The 18592-nt window shown below is 33.9% G+C and overlaps 1 protein-coding gene across 2 annotated transcripts in view; it reads left to right on the forward strand.

Annotated features, from left to right (window-relative positions):
• The window catches only part of GABRG2 (gamma-aminobutyric acid type A receptor subunit gamma2), a 93103-nt gene that overhangs the window by 15751 nt on the left and 58760 nt on the right, over positions 1 to 18592 (forward strand). For both annotated transcript variants that reach the window (XM_017534450.2, XM_017534451.2), the window contains exons 2-4: positions 10705 to 10856; positions 13499 to 13566; positions 15660 to 15880. In XM_017534450.2, coding sequence (XP_017389939.1) covers positions 10705 to 10856; positions 13499 to 13566; positions 15660 to 15880 — 441 coding nt within the window. The remainder of the gene's footprint in view (positions 1 to 10704; positions 10857 to 13498; positions 13567 to 15659; positions 15881 to 18592) is intronic.

Genomic DNA, 18592 nt, shown 5'->3' on the forward strand with positions numbered 1-18592 from the left:
AAAAAAAAACAAACAAACATAAAAGTATAAGAAAGATGAGTAAGAAAAAATTCCAGAATTATGATCATTCAGATGTATGTACACATGTTGTTAAAACTAGTTTATGAAAATGAAAATTTAATCAACTATCTGAAAAAAATTATTCCATTGTTCAAATATCTAAATATTAAAATGAAATTTGAATGTTTCACTTTCTGTTACCATAGAGCAATATGAATTTTCAAATACATTTGACACATGTATGTGTCTAAATATGGAACCAGCTTTCATTTTCATACACTTGTTCTCAGTGACCTTTAAATGATCCTAAATCTGAGAAAGTTTAATCTTTTGTTCATGTGTCATGTGAAAGTGCATAGAAGTTCTCCTATCCATCTGTGGCCTCTGCAAATATGTAAAAAATTATGCATGTTTTTATGTATGAATGTTTTTGCTAGAAAAAAAAATCAAAAGTTTTATTAGTTCCTCAAACTGTTTTGTATTCTAGAAGAAAATTTTCTTACATAAATTGAGATTTGAAAGTGAATGTGGTAGAATATTGATAGAAATAACCTCAATATCAAATTGGAGGTGCTGACACACAGAGCTAAGTCATGTTCTACAATGTGAGAATGTTGTTGGTATTGTCTTGTATTGTTATTCAGGTGTTTTTTTTTTTTTTTTTCTAACTGTTCAGGTATTTGTCTCCTTAAATAGATGAGGAGTGTTTTGATATCAACATTATATTTTGTACTTCTTTCCATCTGCAACTGTGTCTTACAAAAAAAGAATCTCAAATATAAGCCGATTAATGATGAACAAAGAAATCTAAATCTGTGCCACTGTTTCCCAAATTCAGTGTTTTCTGCCACATCTAAGTAATACATGGTCATTCATGACTGAACTTTTTTTTTTAATAAAATGAAGTACCTTTCAATAAAATAGTTTTATTTAATGCATTTAATAAATACAATACAAACTGGAAATCAGTGTCAGTTTTCACATTAAAAGACAATTGCAAAGTAAATTCAATATACCAGAACAATATTATCAAATTTTAATTATGTATTTTGTCTCCCAGATATGCTAAGCTTGCTCTTGCTCTCTTTAGAAGGCAGATTAGCAAATTAAAAGGAGTGGCTAAAGACAATTAGAAATAAACTGACTTTGTCCTCAATATAATTAGATATGCTGAAAGAAAATTAAAAAGGCAAAAACTTTCTAATTATACGTTTCAATATCTTTTAATAGTGTACCTATGTGACACTTAATTAAAATTGCCTGTGTACTAAGGCAGGTGTCCCAAGCTTTAGGAAACACTAATTTCGGCCTATCTTAGTACATAAATATCGAGGATGATGCTATTTTGAATTTTCAGTTTACCATGAAACACTATAGTAAGTGACATCTGACTTTCCTAAAAGCAGTTACAGAAGTAATTATTTACTCTAAGAAAAGAAAGTTTAGGTGGTTCTGTCATACTCTCTTGCAGTAGCTCGTTTACAGCTGCAACTTAGAATTATTTCGATACCAAAGTCTTGGTCTCATAGAGATCAATTAAAGCAGTATAAGAGGTAGGCCTTCAGCACTGGTGTTTGTTTAAAGCCCTCCACTTAATAGTAACACAGTCAGGATTAAGAATGACTGGTATATGTCCTGTTTTGAAAATAGTATATGGAGCACCTTGCACATTTTTAACACATTAGTCATTATATAAATTAAGAAATAAGAAGTATTTCTTACTTGATGTATTTCTTGATGGTAAATAATTACATCCTTCTCTTTTTTGGTTTGCATATCTTCTGTGGTTAAAATTAGTCTTGTGTTTTCCTAGAATATGGCAAGAAATGCAGTCCGTGTGTGTTTCTGGAGAGAAGGAAAGGAAGCCTTCCTAATTACATTGACTTTGTCACCATGTTATCATTATAGTCCAGTAAGAAGTCAAGTAGAGTGTATAAGTTCTACCGTCTGATAAAACAAATGCTGCATTAGGCCAACATATTTATGAACTCCTTTCAGGTTACTGCCTTTAAAAACTTCCATGTTAGTGTGTAGTGTGCAAGACAAGCTGTCCCAGTTTTCCCAAGGTCATGCAGGGTATGAGGTCACCAATATTATATGTAGCAATATTTCACAAATTTGCATTGTTATCCAATATTTCATTGTATGTACATGCCATATTTTGTTTATCAATTTTACTGTTGATTTGAGTTCTATTTATTTCTGTATGTGACAAATAATGCAACTGTGAACTTCCTTGTAGATATGTTAAGTGAGACAAAGTCATCATAGCTTTTATTCTGCAGTCAGGTATACACAAATGAGAAAGTGAAAATACTATTTTTAACATGTTGTAAATAATTATACTGAAGTGCTTTACAAATAAGGAGATAAATGAGAAATATTCCTGTTTAATAATCATTTGTTAACATTTCTTTCTAACCACAATTTAGCGTGCACATTTTTCTTTCTATTCTACCCAGCAGCCATGGACATATGACATGATTTTAGGATTTGTTCTTGTGTTAACCTTGGCTTTTTTTTTTTTTTAATTACTTTTTCTTTTTAGCTTTTATTTTAAGTTCAACAATACAAGTGCAGCCTTCTTGCATATGTAAACTTGTGTTACGGGGGTTTTTTGTACAAATTATTTCATCACGCAGGTATTTTGCCTAGTGCCCATCTGTTATTTTTCCTGATCCCCTCCCTCCTGCAAGCCACCCTCCACCCTCTGAAAGGCCCCAGTGTGTGCTGCTCTCCTCTATTTGTTCATGTGTCCTCATCATTTAGCTCCCAGTTGTAAGTGAGAACATGCAGTATTTGGTTTTCTGTTCCTGTGTCAGTTTGATAAGGATACTGGCCTCCAGCTCCATCCATGTCCCTGCAAAGGACATGATCTCATTCTTTTTTTGTGGCTGCATAGTATTCCATGGCGTATATGTACCACATTTTCTTTATCCAGTCTATCTTTGATAAGCATTTAGGTTGATTCCATGCATTTGCCATTGTGAACACTGCTGCAATAAACATACTAGTGCATTCCTTTGTTTCATTATAGTCTAAAAAGTATTTTAAATGTATGTCATTTGAGTTTTCCCATGCAGAGAATCAACAGCACTTGATGAAGAGAGCAATGGCAACCATACAATAGCATGTTATATAGGCAGCTCCTTTTAGTATTAATTCTAATTGTTACATGGGTGCATATATAAAGAGAATGAGCCACTTACTAAGTTAATTCCACAAATATTGAATCTTCATTCAAAAAATCCATACTCATATTTTGAAACCTATTCACTGGATGCCTTGCCAAATGCCAGGCACTTGTAAAGCTTTAGAAAACACCACCTCTGAAGACAGAAGCAGTTCTTGCCCTTAGGTCCCTAATGCTCTGCTTTTAACCTTCATAGCTAAACTTGATTATTTTGTTTTCAATGCAGTATTAATGTATAAAAAGCATATAAGTTTAAAATATAGCCCAATGCATTATCACAAATTGAAATAAAAACCCATAGAATTTATCAACTATGTCTGAAAATAAAATATTGCCAACGCCCCAGGAAACATCTTCTTTCTTTCCTAGTTTCTGTCCTCTTTCTCTTGCCTCAAATAACTGCTGTCCTGACTTAGAGCACTACAGATACATTTTTTGCCACTAAATTTTATATAACAGAAGTATTATATATTTGTGCATATATGTGAATGTATAGACATCTTTTGCTCAGATTTTTATTTTTCAAATTTATTTTGCTGCATGTAGCAATATTTCACAAATTTGCATTGTTGTACAATATTTCATCATGTGTACAAGCCATATTTTATTTATCCATTTTACTGTTGGTTTGGGTTCTATTTATTCCTGTGTGTGACAAATAATGCAACTGTTTACTTTCTTGTACATGTCTCTTAGTAGATGTGTGAATTTATTTCCTTTTGAAAATAATCAAGGGATCAAATTTCTGGGTTATAGAACACACAAAATGTTCATTATTAGCAGATAATACCAAAATATTTTCCCTCCAGCAGTATTGAGTCCTAGTTAGTCTATGTCTTTTCACTTTTGTTTAAGAAGGGTTGAAACAAAGGATAAAAACAGTAAACTATGAGAGGAAGGTGTAATCTGGAGAAAATTAACTATAATGATTTCATAATGTAATCTGACATTGATTATTTTTTTCTGTCCTACTCCCCACAATGAGCATAGCCATTGCCTCTCCACATTTCCCCTCCTCACCTTCTGAGCTACTACAATTTTAATTCGGTATCTGTGAAGCTCACGAGCTTTCCGGGAAGCCATTTTCATATTTTACACTAGTGGTAGGTTTATATAATTAAGGTTAAATATTTATCATTGCCTCATTCTCTAGCCACTGGTAACAGTTTCATGTGTCTGACCCCATTCAGCCTAGTGATATAGAAAAAAAAGGAGGCTTTTGGAGTGGTTTTAGGAAAGCAAATATTTTCCTCTTTTTGAGAGAGCTTTTGAAAAAGTTTAACTCTGTTTTTATGGATATATACAAAGAAGCATAGAGGTGAAAAGTTGTAGCCAAAGTCTTGTGACAACATAGATACTTCTCTGGGTTGAAGTTGACTCCATGAAGGGTAGAAGAGAGAGACAGAAAAAAAAATCTAAGATTTTAAATACATAGTTAAAGAACTGAGTCGAAACTCCCTGAAGCTCATACTACCTTAAAATTTATAATTATACCTGTCAGTGTCTCCCAATTTAGTTTGAATGTTGTGATACTTACAATCAAATTCATCTTAGCTAATAAAATCCCACAGACATTTATTTGATATGCATCATTTGTGGCTGTTAATAAAGTAAACAATTTGCATTTTATATATTGGAAAATAAGTGTCTGATAATTGATTCAGTCAAACACACCAACAGCTGTTAGCCTAATATAAAAAAAATAAGCAGGATATGAGGTGAGAAAGCCATTTTAAGTAGAACAATTTGTTAGCAGAATGGTTTACTTTCCTGCCCTAATTCTACCCTCTTTGCATATATGCACTCATGTGTACACATTCATGCACAGAGCACCCTCCGAACAGGTTCTGCACAGGAAATTTACATGTCCTCACTAGAAGAAATAAAATCCCACGGGCAATTGAAGGACCTATATGAAGCAACTAGTGCCCCAGTGGCCCTGTCCATTGAACACCACCATGTCTTTAAAGAGTAGCCAGTCCTCCTGGATAGTACTGAGTGGAGTCCCCCTTCCCATGATCATATGCTGAGTTCCCTATGCCTTCTGAGGATGTACAATCACCTACTCTGCCTGTTCCTATGCTGTTTACCAAAGCCCACCTTTTGCAGTGGCTGGAGGACATCCTTTAAATTGAACTAGCTTATATGTGTACCTTGCCCTTGCTACATACATTGCTTTCCAAACAGAGGAAAGAGTTTAAATGAGGCAGATGATCACATCCATTAAGTTAAATGGCAAGCTTTGCTTTTATTCCTCAGAGTGAGGAGATCAAATCATCACTATCTGCAATGGCAAGTTTATGAAATCCTAATGTTATTAACTTTGTGCTAAACACATCATGTCTTTTATTGAACTCAGGCATAAACTAATTTATTGTTTTAAGGGAAAATGGGCTGGAACAATCATTTATTTTGGATGATCTCATTGTTGGATGAATGTATAGCTGTATATTCTTTAGTCCCAGTTTCTTTCTCAAAGCCATGAAAGGTAATGGTTAAATATTTAGTTTTGGCCAACTAACAGTGACTATTATGATTGTCACAGTGTTTCTATATCTGTAAAACAGGAGTAATTACAAGGATATCAGTGTTTTGAGAATTAGGTGTTTTGAGGAATGTGTGTGAAATCTTTAAAGTTATACCTAGAACACAATGAATATTTAACAGTATCTATTTTTAATATTATTATTTCTCCTAAGAAAACTGGTGAGCAAAAAACTTTATTTCCACAAACCTCCATTTAGCACACACTCATGAAATTTATAGGTTAGTAATGAAAACAGGCAATAGGCCAGTCAATAAATGCACATTGTGATAAATTCTATGAAACAGTCTCCTGGTAGAACAAGTGATGGGTGGATCGGTGGGCAACAAATGGTCTCTACGATATGATGTTTGTATTGAAACATGCTAAGTAGTAGATTGAGGAGTGGAGCAAAGGAAAGTTTGAAGGCAGAAAGGATAGATACCTGCAAAGGTTCTGGAGTTTGGCTTGATTTTCAGAACTCAGCTAACTCTCAGGTAACACGATGATATAAGGAACAAGAGATTTCTGTATTAATGATAACTTTGGGGCATGGGATTCCCACTGAACTCTACAGCCTCATGAGAATCTGGAGTAGCAGTGGGTCCTTGTGTGTGTGGCAAAGGAAGGGATAGAGATTTATGACATATAAGGAGTGGATATTCAAAATTTAGAGTTAACAATGGAGCAGAAAATCCAACACATGGGAATTTTTAATAGAAAATATCTAAGGTATCATTTTCCCAAGTGTATGTCTTGAGAGATTTATTTTGACCTATAAAATACTTTGCATATGAACTCATTGCACTTCCAAAAAAGTAAACAAAAGCTTGTACCAAGAAAATATTAATGAAACCAATGTTATAAAAGAAGGAAATTATGAAAATGTAAAAATAATTGAAGAATACAAATAATTAATTTTTTAAATACCACTACTTACCACTGTTAAAGAAAGATAAATATATATTCAGTCTTATTATGCAAAGCACCTATAGGTTTAAAGATACCTGAACAAAAAGACAAATGCCTTTATTTCTCATCCAAATGTTTGCTGTTCTACTATCCTGGGCAATGACTAGATTTTTCTTCTCCACCCCTAAACCTAGAACTTTATTAAATATATGGAAATCTGAAATACCTAGGTGGAAATTTAAAATTCCAGAAACTGCATGACTAATCTTCACAATGGCAAACATCCAGAATATATACTAAAATTAAAATATCTAGAATCCTGTACATAATTGTGAGCAATCTCTCATCGAACAGTCTCTATGCGGTATTTGTTGTGTTTTATAAGCCACTTTTGTTCTTTTAAATAGGATTGATTTCTACTTCTAATTACAAATATGAATTCATGTTTGTAATCATGCCTAAATTCAAATTATGCATAAAACTGTAATGATGAGAATAAACATGAATAATCTAATATACAACATGAAGATTCAGATTTAGATCTAAAGTAGGAATCTGAGAATTTGTATTTTTAAAAAATCCCACCCCAACACATACACATACACATACATGCAGAACCAAGAATAAGTACCACTGATCTAACCATTCTATGACTGAGGTCCTCAAATATTAATAAGTATGTGAATCATTTAAGAAACTTGTTAAAATAGCAATTCTGATTCCGGGGTCTTCGTGGGTCCTAGAGTTCTGCATTTCTGGCAAGCTCCCAGGCTCTCACTAAGGTGGCTTTCTCACAATTTTTTGAATGTTTTCAAAGATGAAATCTTCACATTCTTTTCTGACACTATCACTTATAAACTATCATTCAGTTGACAAAAATGTCTTTATTATGGTTAGTTAATTGAAGGGGAATTTTAATTTCAGTTATTTCCCTCTTTACGAATATTTTCTAATTATAAGTTACGAAGAGGAATAATAACCTCTAAAGGCTGTTTCATGCAGGTACATACCTTTAGCCAGAAGTTCAAGTATGTTTGCTCTCTATCTGCTCAAATGTTGAGTGAATTCTTTAAATCATTATCAATCTGTTTCTGCCCTGGCACTCCTATGGAGTCCACAATTCCACAGAATGTCTCATCTGATGGTCAGACTTCATTATTCCTAGATAGTCTACCTGTGAAGGCACAGGTTTTTTATATCCAAAGCACCCTAGAGAAACAAACAGCATAGCTTTAATAAAAGAAGTTCCTTTTTGTTTTAAGACAAATCTGGAAACAATCCCAGATTTATGCATCAGCTCTTTTAATTTAAACCTCAGCTAGAAAAGCTGTGGAAAAGAACAACTTCATTCATTTATAATGTAGATGGCCATAATTTTTTTCCTGAAAAACATTTGTTTTTATTTCTTCTCAGCCTTTATTGTATTAAAAGTCTTGAAGCAGCATATGTAGATGTAGGTTTTTGTTACATGTTTGGAGCTGGTATTATAAATCTAGCAGTGGTCACTTCATAAAATTATTATAATATTTATAATAATGTTTCATTAATGAATTATGCCATTGATTAATTAATAATATAATAATTATTATGGACTTATTTTCAGTACTGTGTGCTAGGCACTGTGCTAAGCACTTAAGCATTGCCTTAACCTTACATAAGAATGTAATATGAGAGCTAATATTAAACTTCTTTTAAAGCTGAAAACTTTGAGGCTTAGTAAGGTTAAATAACTTGCTCAAAGTCATTAACAGTAAGCTCCAGGCAAGACACAAATTGAGAAAGCAGAGCTAGCCTTTCCTAATTTCCAAGTATATACTTCTAAGTACTCTATTTTACCTCTTGATGGCTAAGTAGGCATCCTGAAGTGTAAAAAAAACTTGGTGATGACTCTGAGGGAATTGTTGGAGCAATTTGGGAAAAGTAGCCTTACTTCTAAAAAAGTATCCCTTATGTTTTCACTTTATGTATTTTCCCTCCTGGTCTGCCAGATAATCATAATAATGGTAATACAGCACCATTATACCTGACTCATTTATTTGTTGGTATGAAGAGGTTCCATAAACAAACAAACCAAACAATTAGTACATATCCTCTTTCCTTGAAGAAAATTTAATAGGGTGCATGTGTCTGATAGACCTGAGAGAGAGAGAGAGAGAGATTTTTTTGAAATGGCACTTTTTCATGAACCATTTAAACGGTAATAAATTATATTATGGCATCTGATGAACCAACCACATTCTTTTCTCATGAGTTATTGGAGGGATTTGAAAATTACTTTTCCAGAGAGCTTTTCTTTCTTTCCCTCAACCAGTAAGATTTGGGTCAGAAGATTAAAGCTCTATTAGGCAGAGTTCAGCAGTACTCTGGAGAAATGATGAATTGAGGCCCAAGAGGGATTTTTCTAGCAGCAAACTGGCCTCTGCTTGAATGGAGGCTTTTCTCTCTGATAGCTGATAGAAGCGTTGCTCAGCCCATCATACTCACTATGGGCATTCTGTGAAATTAACCATTGTTTAAACTTCCTATGCTCACTAAAGTGCAAGATGTAAGACACTGGGTATGTTGGGCCTTTTGCAGATGTATTTTTATAGTGTTTCCTAGTTACAAAGCTTAAAAAGAATGAAAAAAGATGTTGCTCTAATCGCTTACTAAGTTGACCCATGACAATAATTACTCTTAAGATGTCATCCTCTATCCTTAATGTCAAACCAGATGAATCACGTAATCATCTTACTTCTGCAATATTAATTCAAGATCTATATATACCTATGCACATAAAATATATATTTGTTCATATGTACACACATACATACAGACATAGGTATGTATATTTAACTACATTGTCTGTGTGTGTATAGATACTTGATGACTGAGTATGAGTGAAGAAAGGTAATAAATCTTGTTTGAGAATATATGAATATATACATTTATTTATTCAAGGTAAAGGTGGCAATTATGTGATAGCTGACAAAATTCATTCTATATTGTTGTTTAGAAAAACAAGGTAAAGATAGGAGCAGGGTGGGAAATATTATATTTTAAGTTTGTATTTTTTAAAATTTTACTTTAAACTGTAGAAGTAGCCAATATTTATTGAGTGCTTATAAAAATGAAATGACAGCTTTTGCAAAGGTTTGTGTTGCCCCTGGATCTGGAAAATATCATCACCTTGGCAGGGTTGTCTTGGGACTTGAGTTAGGAGGAGAGGTAAGCTATAGGAATTCCAATCCCTTTCCAGAGTCATTCTCAGGTGGCTTCCAGCCCAATTGCTGAAGGCGTTTCTGATAGGTTTGGGCATAGTAAATATAAACAAAGAATATTATGTGGCTTTTTGATCAGTTATAATAGGTCATTTCATTTCTGTGATTGTAGTACATTAACCATTGATATGAGTTTCCAGCCTAGAAACCTTCGCCATGATAAAGAGTGGTTTAAAGTCTGTAACCACATTTTTCTTAATAGTATCAGGTTCTTAACAACCAAAGATAAATGAACCGCCCTTGCCTTCAGTGCAAGTGAGGGGAAAAAATACGCATAAACATACCCTGGGGGAAGCAAAGGCAGAGAGACTGAACTCTCTCCTTAGTGTTCAATTTAGCGGGGCGAGGCATGTCTGGCAGTTCATAGGAGGAAATCTAATTATCATCCTCTTACTTTATTAATAAGTTGCGGCAAGTGAACTCCTCAAAGGAGGAAAGAGGAGACATTACACCTGAATTCTTAGACTACGTATGATCATTTCGCCATCACTGTCACACAAATAGTTTTTTTTATAATTACTTCAGGAGGCTGGGAAGTAGGCAGAAAGAACATCAAATACGGGAAAAGTAAACATAACTAGCAAAACATGGTGTATTTGTACATGGGAGGGCAAAGAATTCTGAAAAACTAAAGCGTGCACTTGAATAGATTTAGTCTCCATCTATGCAGTTTTATTAGAATAACCTGCAGATGAGATTTTCAATGTAAACATTGCTTCAATGCTGTTTTATTTCTTCTTTTCCACTGGTGGTCTGCAGATAAAAGTCAGCTTGAGTGTAACCTATGTGTTTTTTGACCAATGTTTTTTTCTTAGCTTCACTAGCCAGAAATCTGATGATGACTACGAAGATTATGCTTCTAATAAAACATGGGTGTTGACTCCAAAAGTTCCTGAGGGTGATGTCACTGTCATCTTAAACAACCTGCTGGAAGGATATGACAATAAACTTCGGCCTGATATAGGAGGTATGTTAAAGTCTTTTGTGTTGTAATACAGATAGGGTCACATAAAATTATCTACTTTATTAGAAAAAAAATCAGTGTAGTTCAAGAGCAAGGAAGACTTAAATTATACATTTTTATGTGTTGTAAAAGTGGTGTTTAAACAGTATTCAGGCCTAGGAGTGGGAGGGGTGTCAGTAAGTTTAAAATGAAGAAATATTATTTTCAAGTGAAGCTTGAGAGTTAGAGCTAGAAATTCAAATATTTCTAGATATCTCAGACTGAGGCTGTAGGAAAAAAAGCAATGATCCCTTTATGAAGCAAGGTAAAAAAATCTCCAGAGCTTCTGTACATCAAAAGAACAATCATTAGAGTGAATGGGCAACCAACAGAATGGGATAAAATTTTTTGCAATCTACCCATCTGACAAAGGGCTAATATCCAGAATCTACAAAGAACTAAAACAGATTTAAAGAAAAAAAAAAAAAGTGGATGAAGGACATGAACAGACACTTTTCAAAAGAAGACATACATGAGGCCAACAAACATATGAAAAAATGCTCATCATCACTGGTCATTAGAGAAATGCAAATCAAAACCACATTGAGATACCAACTCATGCCAGTTAGAATGGCGATCATTAAAATATCTGGAGACAACAGATGCTGGATAGGATGTGGAGAAATAGGAACACTTTTACACTGTTGGTGGGAGTGTAAATTAGTTCAACCATTGTGGAAGACAGTGTGGCGATTCCTCAAGGACCTAGAAATAGAAATTCCATTTGACCCAGCAACCCCATTACTGGGTATATATCCAAAGGATTATAAATCATTCTATTATAAAGATACATGCACACCTATGTTCATAGCAGTACTGTTTACAATAGCAAAGACTTGGCACCAACCCAAATGCCCATCAATGATAGACTGGACAAGGAAAATGTGGCACATATACACCATGGAATATTATGCAGCCATCAAAAACGATGAGTTTGTGTCCTTTGTAAGGACATGGATGAACCTGAAAACCATCATTCTCAGCAAACTGACACAAGAACAGAAAATCAAACACCACATGTTCTCATTCATAGGCAGGTGTTGAACAATGAGAACACGTGGACACAGGGAGGGGAGCATCACACACTGTGGTCTGTTGCGGGGGGATACAGGAGAGATAGTGGGGTAGGGCAGTTGGGGAGGGATAACATGGGGAGAAATGCCAGATATAGGTGACAGGGGGATGGAGGCAGCAAATCACATTGCCATGTATGTACCTATGCAGCAATCCTGCATGTTCTCCACATGTACCCCAGAACCTAAAGCACAATAATTTTATATATATATATATATATATAAAATTATATATATATAATTATATATATATATAATTATATATATATAATTATATATATATATATAATATATATATATATAATTATATATATATTATATATATAATTAAACAAAACAATAACAGTAAAGAGAGGATATATTGTTTGCTTGTTGCTGTGTAACAAACAACCACAAAATCTCAATAGCATATGACAATAAATGTTTCTGTAACACTCCCCTGGGGGATATACTAACCTAGGCTAAAGCAAGCTAGAGCTGCTTATTTAGGGCAACTATACTGTACATGTTTCCCCTTCTACTCCTGGGACCAGTGGCTAGCTAGGAAAACCCTTCTCATAGCAGTAGAAAGCAGCTGACGAGTAAGTAAAAGCTCATAATGCTGAATGCTCAGTCATAGCACTGGCACACTCACTTTTGTCTACGTATTATTAGGCAAAGCCAATCAGACGGTGAAGCCCAAAGTCCAGAGGGGGAGGAATAGCCTCATCCAGGAGAAGGCAAGGATGTGAATACCAGTTATAGAGAAGAATTCAATCCACTACAGAGAGTTAGGACATGATACTTTCAAGGAAAATAAATAAAGAAGAGACTAATGCTCTGGTTGGTCATTAAATGTTAAATAAAAATGGAGGCCATCCATTTGGTCATGGATATCATACTACAGATTTTAAATATCATTCGTCTCTGACCAATAGGTGTATAATGTGTTTCCATATGGTTTTCTCATATTATCTATGATATCACAGTGTACAACAAATCATTAAGGAAGATTAATTTTGTGTTAGTGAGAGGTATATGAGGATAATGTGGTCATAAAAGAAATTAACAGGGAACTGTGATCCAGAAACAATTTATATTATCCATTTGATCTTTATGTCCACTTCATGTTCCTAATGCATATTGTTTCTGAATCATTAAGAAATTATATTTCTATATGGGTCAAGTCAGGGACATGTCCAAGTCAATTTCAGAGCTTGAAGGAATCATGGTAAAATTCAAAATATCTGAGAGAAAGATGGAGAAAAGCTAAGGGCAGCATTTTCTAATTTATTCATTTTTATGTTAGTTTTAAATGGATAATTGGTTTCAAAACTCTACTATGCTTGCTTATTGCATGTGCATACTTTAAAAAGATATTTCTTTGAAAACAAAATAGTTATTCAAATGTGGCAAATTAGTAACTGGTACCAAATTAGTTATGAATAAATTACTTCTAATGTAGCTAAATAAATCTATTCTAGAAAACAAAGATTAAAGCATTAAAATCTTGTACCTCTCTATGTGCACACATTTCTATGTTTCTCTTTACAGTGAAACCAACATTAATTCACACAGACATGTATGTGAATAGCATTGGTCCAGTGAATGCTATCAATATGGTGAGTTTGCAAATAAAATTCTTTGTCTATTTTATTAGCATGCTTGAGAGAAAATGTGGGATCATGGAAATAGTAAGGAACATGCCAGCAAAAAAAATTAAGTTTAAAGCTTTTGAAGTGAAAGATAGTCTTCCAGACCCCTTTTTTCTTGTAATATAAAGATAATTAATTTTTAGGTATTTTTGTCATGAGAATTAAATAGGATCATATATATAATTAATTTGTGTAAATATGCTATGCCATTGAAATTCAACAATCGGTGTTTACTTGCCAAGTGCTACTTACAAAATAAGATATAGTACTCCACTACTTATTAGACTATTAAAGCTCTGAGAATAGCATAGTTTGCTTCAAATCAGAAATGTTTCTCAGATAAAATAGTGTGTCAGATGTAATAATGAAAGTAATTCTGCTCCTAATGTAACACTTTCTACCCAAATGTGAAATACAAAACTAGAATGGAGTCCATGATATAATAGAGAATGTAAAATATAGTAGAGCAGAATGGAGTACAACATAACATAATGTAACATAACATTCCATATTATACAATGTTAGTATAATATGATATATTATAGTGATACTCTAACTTTAAAATGGCATTTACCAAGCTAGCAGTGAAGATACTCTGCTAAGTCAGAAACAGAGATTGCTATTCAATTGACGTGACACATCATCACCTGCATACTCCAAGCTAATTAAGTTTGCTTGTTTAATCATTAAAAAAAATTTAACTTCTTTGTAGCTATCATTGGCAGAATCTTTAGAGTTCTTATATAAAATATAAATATCTAAGAAGTAGAAGCTATATAGGTAGTTTATTTAAATGCAGAACTGTCTTGTTTTAGGAATAACAGTCCCCAGCACTGCTCTACGATTACAGTTTGTGAAATACTGGTTTTCAGAATCAAAGTTTTTTATTCAAGGCTTTTCTGGCCAAAATGTGAAATAGAAATTAATTAATTATTCTTTCTACTGGCACATCGCTAATTGGTTGACAAGGGATTTCATAAAACAGGTTCTTTTCTCATTACTTGTAGACTGTAAAAATGAAACTAAATGGTGAACAAGGGTGAAATGGCTTACCCGAGTAGGACTATAGCTAATCACAATGACACCCAGTGGGAGGTGGTGCAAGGAAAGAAAACAGAACAATGTGAATGAGGCAAAAGACTCAGCCCTAATGGTCTGAATTTCACATGTATCTGCTTTTCTTTTGCTGAAGTCAAGCTTTCTCCAGTTTAGCGATATGTATACTTGACGGAAATAATTATAGTAATTTGTCACTATAGCATTTAAGAATGCATTTTGTGATAGAGATTAGCACAGTATTAGAAATCATTTTTAATTGGTTAATTTCATCTTGTTTAGAGAAAAGAACATTATAAATAAATAGTGGGGAAAAAAACCCTCTCTTTTCTTGGGTGTTTGCCATCTACCAGGCATGATGCAAAGCACCTTTTGTTGATTCCCCTTTTCTATCCTAACAAGGACTATCCAGTTAGGTTCTTCAGGATCCCATTTTAACATAGGCCCAATTGAACTTCCAGATTTCCTGCTTAGGACTTTTTTCATATTCTGAACTTTGTTTCACTCTACAGCAGTGGTTCTGAATCTGGACTTATTTTCCCCCTCAGGAGACATTTGACTATCCCTGGAGGCAATTTTAGTTGCCATTACTTGGCAGGATTGAGGGTGGGTTTGGGGGTTGCTACTGTCATCTAACAAGTAAAGGCCAGAGTTGCTTCTAAACATCCCACAATGCACAGAACAGCCCTCATGGCAAGGAATTAGCTGGCCCAAAACAACACTGCTCTACAGACATGGAAAGTAACGGATTGTAACAAGGCTACGGTCTTTTGTCAGAAATCACTTTGACAGGTCTACTTTTTCATATAAGTATCAAACATAGCTACAAAAGATGGGTGAGATGGTAGACACCTCCGCAAAACTCTAGCTTTCTTTTGGACTATTCAAAGCCAAGATAGCTTTGCTTCATATTGGCAAAGAGAAAGGAATGAAATATACTGATATTTAACAATATAATCTCACTGTGCACACATTTTCTGTTTTATCATTTTTTAAAAAAACAGGAATACACTATTGATATATTTTTCGCGCAAACGTGGTATGATAGACGTTTGAAATTTAACAGCACCATTAAAGTCCTCCGATTGAACAGCAACATGGTAGGGAAAATCTGGATTCCAGACACTTTCTTCAGAAACTCCAAAAAGGCTGATGCACACTGGATCACCACCCCCAACAGGATGCTGAGAATTTGGAATGATGGTCGAGTGCTCTACACCCTAAGGTATTCTATTGTGAAAGGAAAGGAGTAATTGTTAGAAGAAAACAAACAAATAAATGGAAAAATCAACAATAAGTCTCTAAAAAAGAAAGAAACTTTAAGACTACGTCAGAGTTGGCATGTTTGGTCAAATAGTATATGACATCACCACATTAGTTTTCTTCTTTCTGCTATCAATGAGTTTTTTCAAAGCACTAATTATAGGCAGAGCTTATTTCCACAACTGTTGTGAAAACTACTTTTTCTCAAAACTGACCTAAAATTTCCTTTGCCTTTCAAAATCATTCGACCTTTGTATCTATCTTGGTTTTTGTGTGTGTGCATGTCCTGGTACTTTAGAACACAAAAATTAAAACACAACTAGTCATCCTTGGGACTGCCAGCTCTTATGCTTGGAAATATCCTTATTTTGAATGAAATAGTTGCTAAAAGAGAAGTTTTGATGTGTATGTCTCCATACATCCTTCTCTTTTTAGCTTCACAATAGCAAGCACCTAGAATCTATTGTATTTCATCTCCTGGCACCCCTCTTCCCATTATGTTAAGAGGCTGTTTAACTTAATTTATTGTCTATCTTGGGAGAAAGTTGAAGGAGATAGCTTTCAGACTCTGAAATTAAATTCTGAAATTAAATTTTGAAATTAGATAAAATGCTACTTTAATAAAATAATGATTTTTTTGACATTATCTTAGCACTTGATACATCGCATTTAAAACATTTTTACATTGAAGTTTCTCATTGGTGGGAGTACATTATTAGACAGAATCATAGATAAGTACATAGGCTTAGGAATCAGACATCGACTTTGGTTCTTAGCTCGCTGTCTTACTATCTATGAACTAAGGCAACTCTCCAGCATTTCTGTGTAAAGGGGCTTAGGGACAGCTATCTGGTAGCAAGACAATCGGTCTCACAAGCTTTGTTTGCATGGTAAGCATGATGTTTTTACATAGTCACATTTTTATTTAGAAAAATTAAGTGAGAACTGATGAAAATTACTGGGAAGGAAGGCACAGCCACGCTGTCCCACTCTGTGCTGTCTCTCCTCCTACCTTGACACCACAACTGAGCAGACTCTTTTACCTTTCATTTCTTTAATTTCTATAAAACAGAGATATTATTCTGTTGTTGAGGATTTGTTATAGGGACAAAATAGGGTAATAACTAAAGTGATTAGCATAGAGCTATGTATAGAGCCTGATACATAGTAAATATAGAAAATATTAAAATTATTTGTATACATTTTCAATCAAAATAAGGATACTACAATTCTAAATCTTCGTGTCTGAGAACGTCTAGCTTCAAAATGATTCATGCTAAATGTGCTTGCTTAACATACAAAATATAATATTTGAAAATGGCTCTAAAACCTTTATCAGTTACATCAGTTACTAGGACAAAAATAGCCACAATTCCAAAATAAATTCATTCCATGCCTTTTATATTCATCATGGCTTTCATCAACTTAGAGATATAGTAATAACTGAATTTATTTTTATTTATTTTGAGACAGGGTCTCACTCTGTCACTCAGGCTGGAGTGCAGTGGCATGATCTTAGCACACTGCAACCTCTGCCCTCCAGAGGTTCAAGTGATCTTCCCACCTCAGCCTCCTGAGTAGCTGGGACCACAGGCACATGCCACTATGCCCTGTTAAAACTTTTTGTGTTTTTTGTAGAGATGGTCTCACTATGTTGCCTGTGTGATCCCTTATTCCTGGGTTCAAGATATCTGCACCTCAGCCTCCCAAAGTCTGGGGATTATAAGCGTCAGCCATGGTGTCTGGCCAATGCCTGAATTCAGAATCTAGTGGGTACAAAATTCCCCTGATACCTCAGAGATCAGTTCAGCTTTTTAAATATGAAGTCAATCATGCTATCTCAAATGACTTTATTGTTCTCATAACATTGTCATTTTTGGACTTTTATTAATTTGTGGAATCTTGCATTAGTTAATTATTAAAGCCATCTCAAAAGCGTCACTAATGGAGATTCAATCAAAGCTTGAATGGTTACTAGTCTATATAGAGAGATGATTTTGTTTTGGCTGTCTAAAATGAGCTATGAGTGTGTTCGTGTGTTTTTGTGCATGCCCAAAGACATTTAGAACTGTATCTGTGTTTGTACCTGCAATTATATTATTTTCATTTAATAATTCCAGTTTAATTTGGATTAAACTATTAAAATATCAAATTTAATTGTAACTTCCTTTATGAAGTGCTCTTCCCTTTGAAGAGCATATAAATATATGGTAACAATGATTAAAATCTCCATCTTCAAAGGTAGATAATCCTGGGTCCAAATTTCAACTGTGCCTCCAGTTATATGACTTTGGAAGAGTTCAAGAAGAATAAATACATAATAACACTTATTAAATGAGGAAGCAATTCACTCTATCCAATGCTTCATAGATAATTACGGGATCAGTAATTATTAGATATTTTTGACATCAGTAATTGTTCCACTGTATCATAGAATAATACATTCTTAATTCTTTTCAATTAAAAATTATACTAATTGGATAAACTCTTAAAAATAAACTTTCATAAAATAATAATTTCACCACATCAACAGTAATATCTGTACAATGTAAGAAATATAGCTAAAAATATGACATTTTAAAAATAACCCATTACCATTATAATTTGAGATTATATTCATATTTATCGAAATGTGTTCAAGACATCTGACTTTCTTTTCTTTTTTTTTTCTTTT

Source organism: Cebus imitator, unplaced genomic scaffold (assembly GCF_001604975.1).
Source record: "Cebus imitator isolate Cc_AM_T3 unplaced genomic scaffold, Cebus_imitator-1.0 Scaffold86, whole genome shotgun sequence".
Taxonomy (NCBI): Eukaryota; Metazoa; Chordata; class Mammalia; order Primates; family Cebidae; genus Cebus; species Cebus imitator.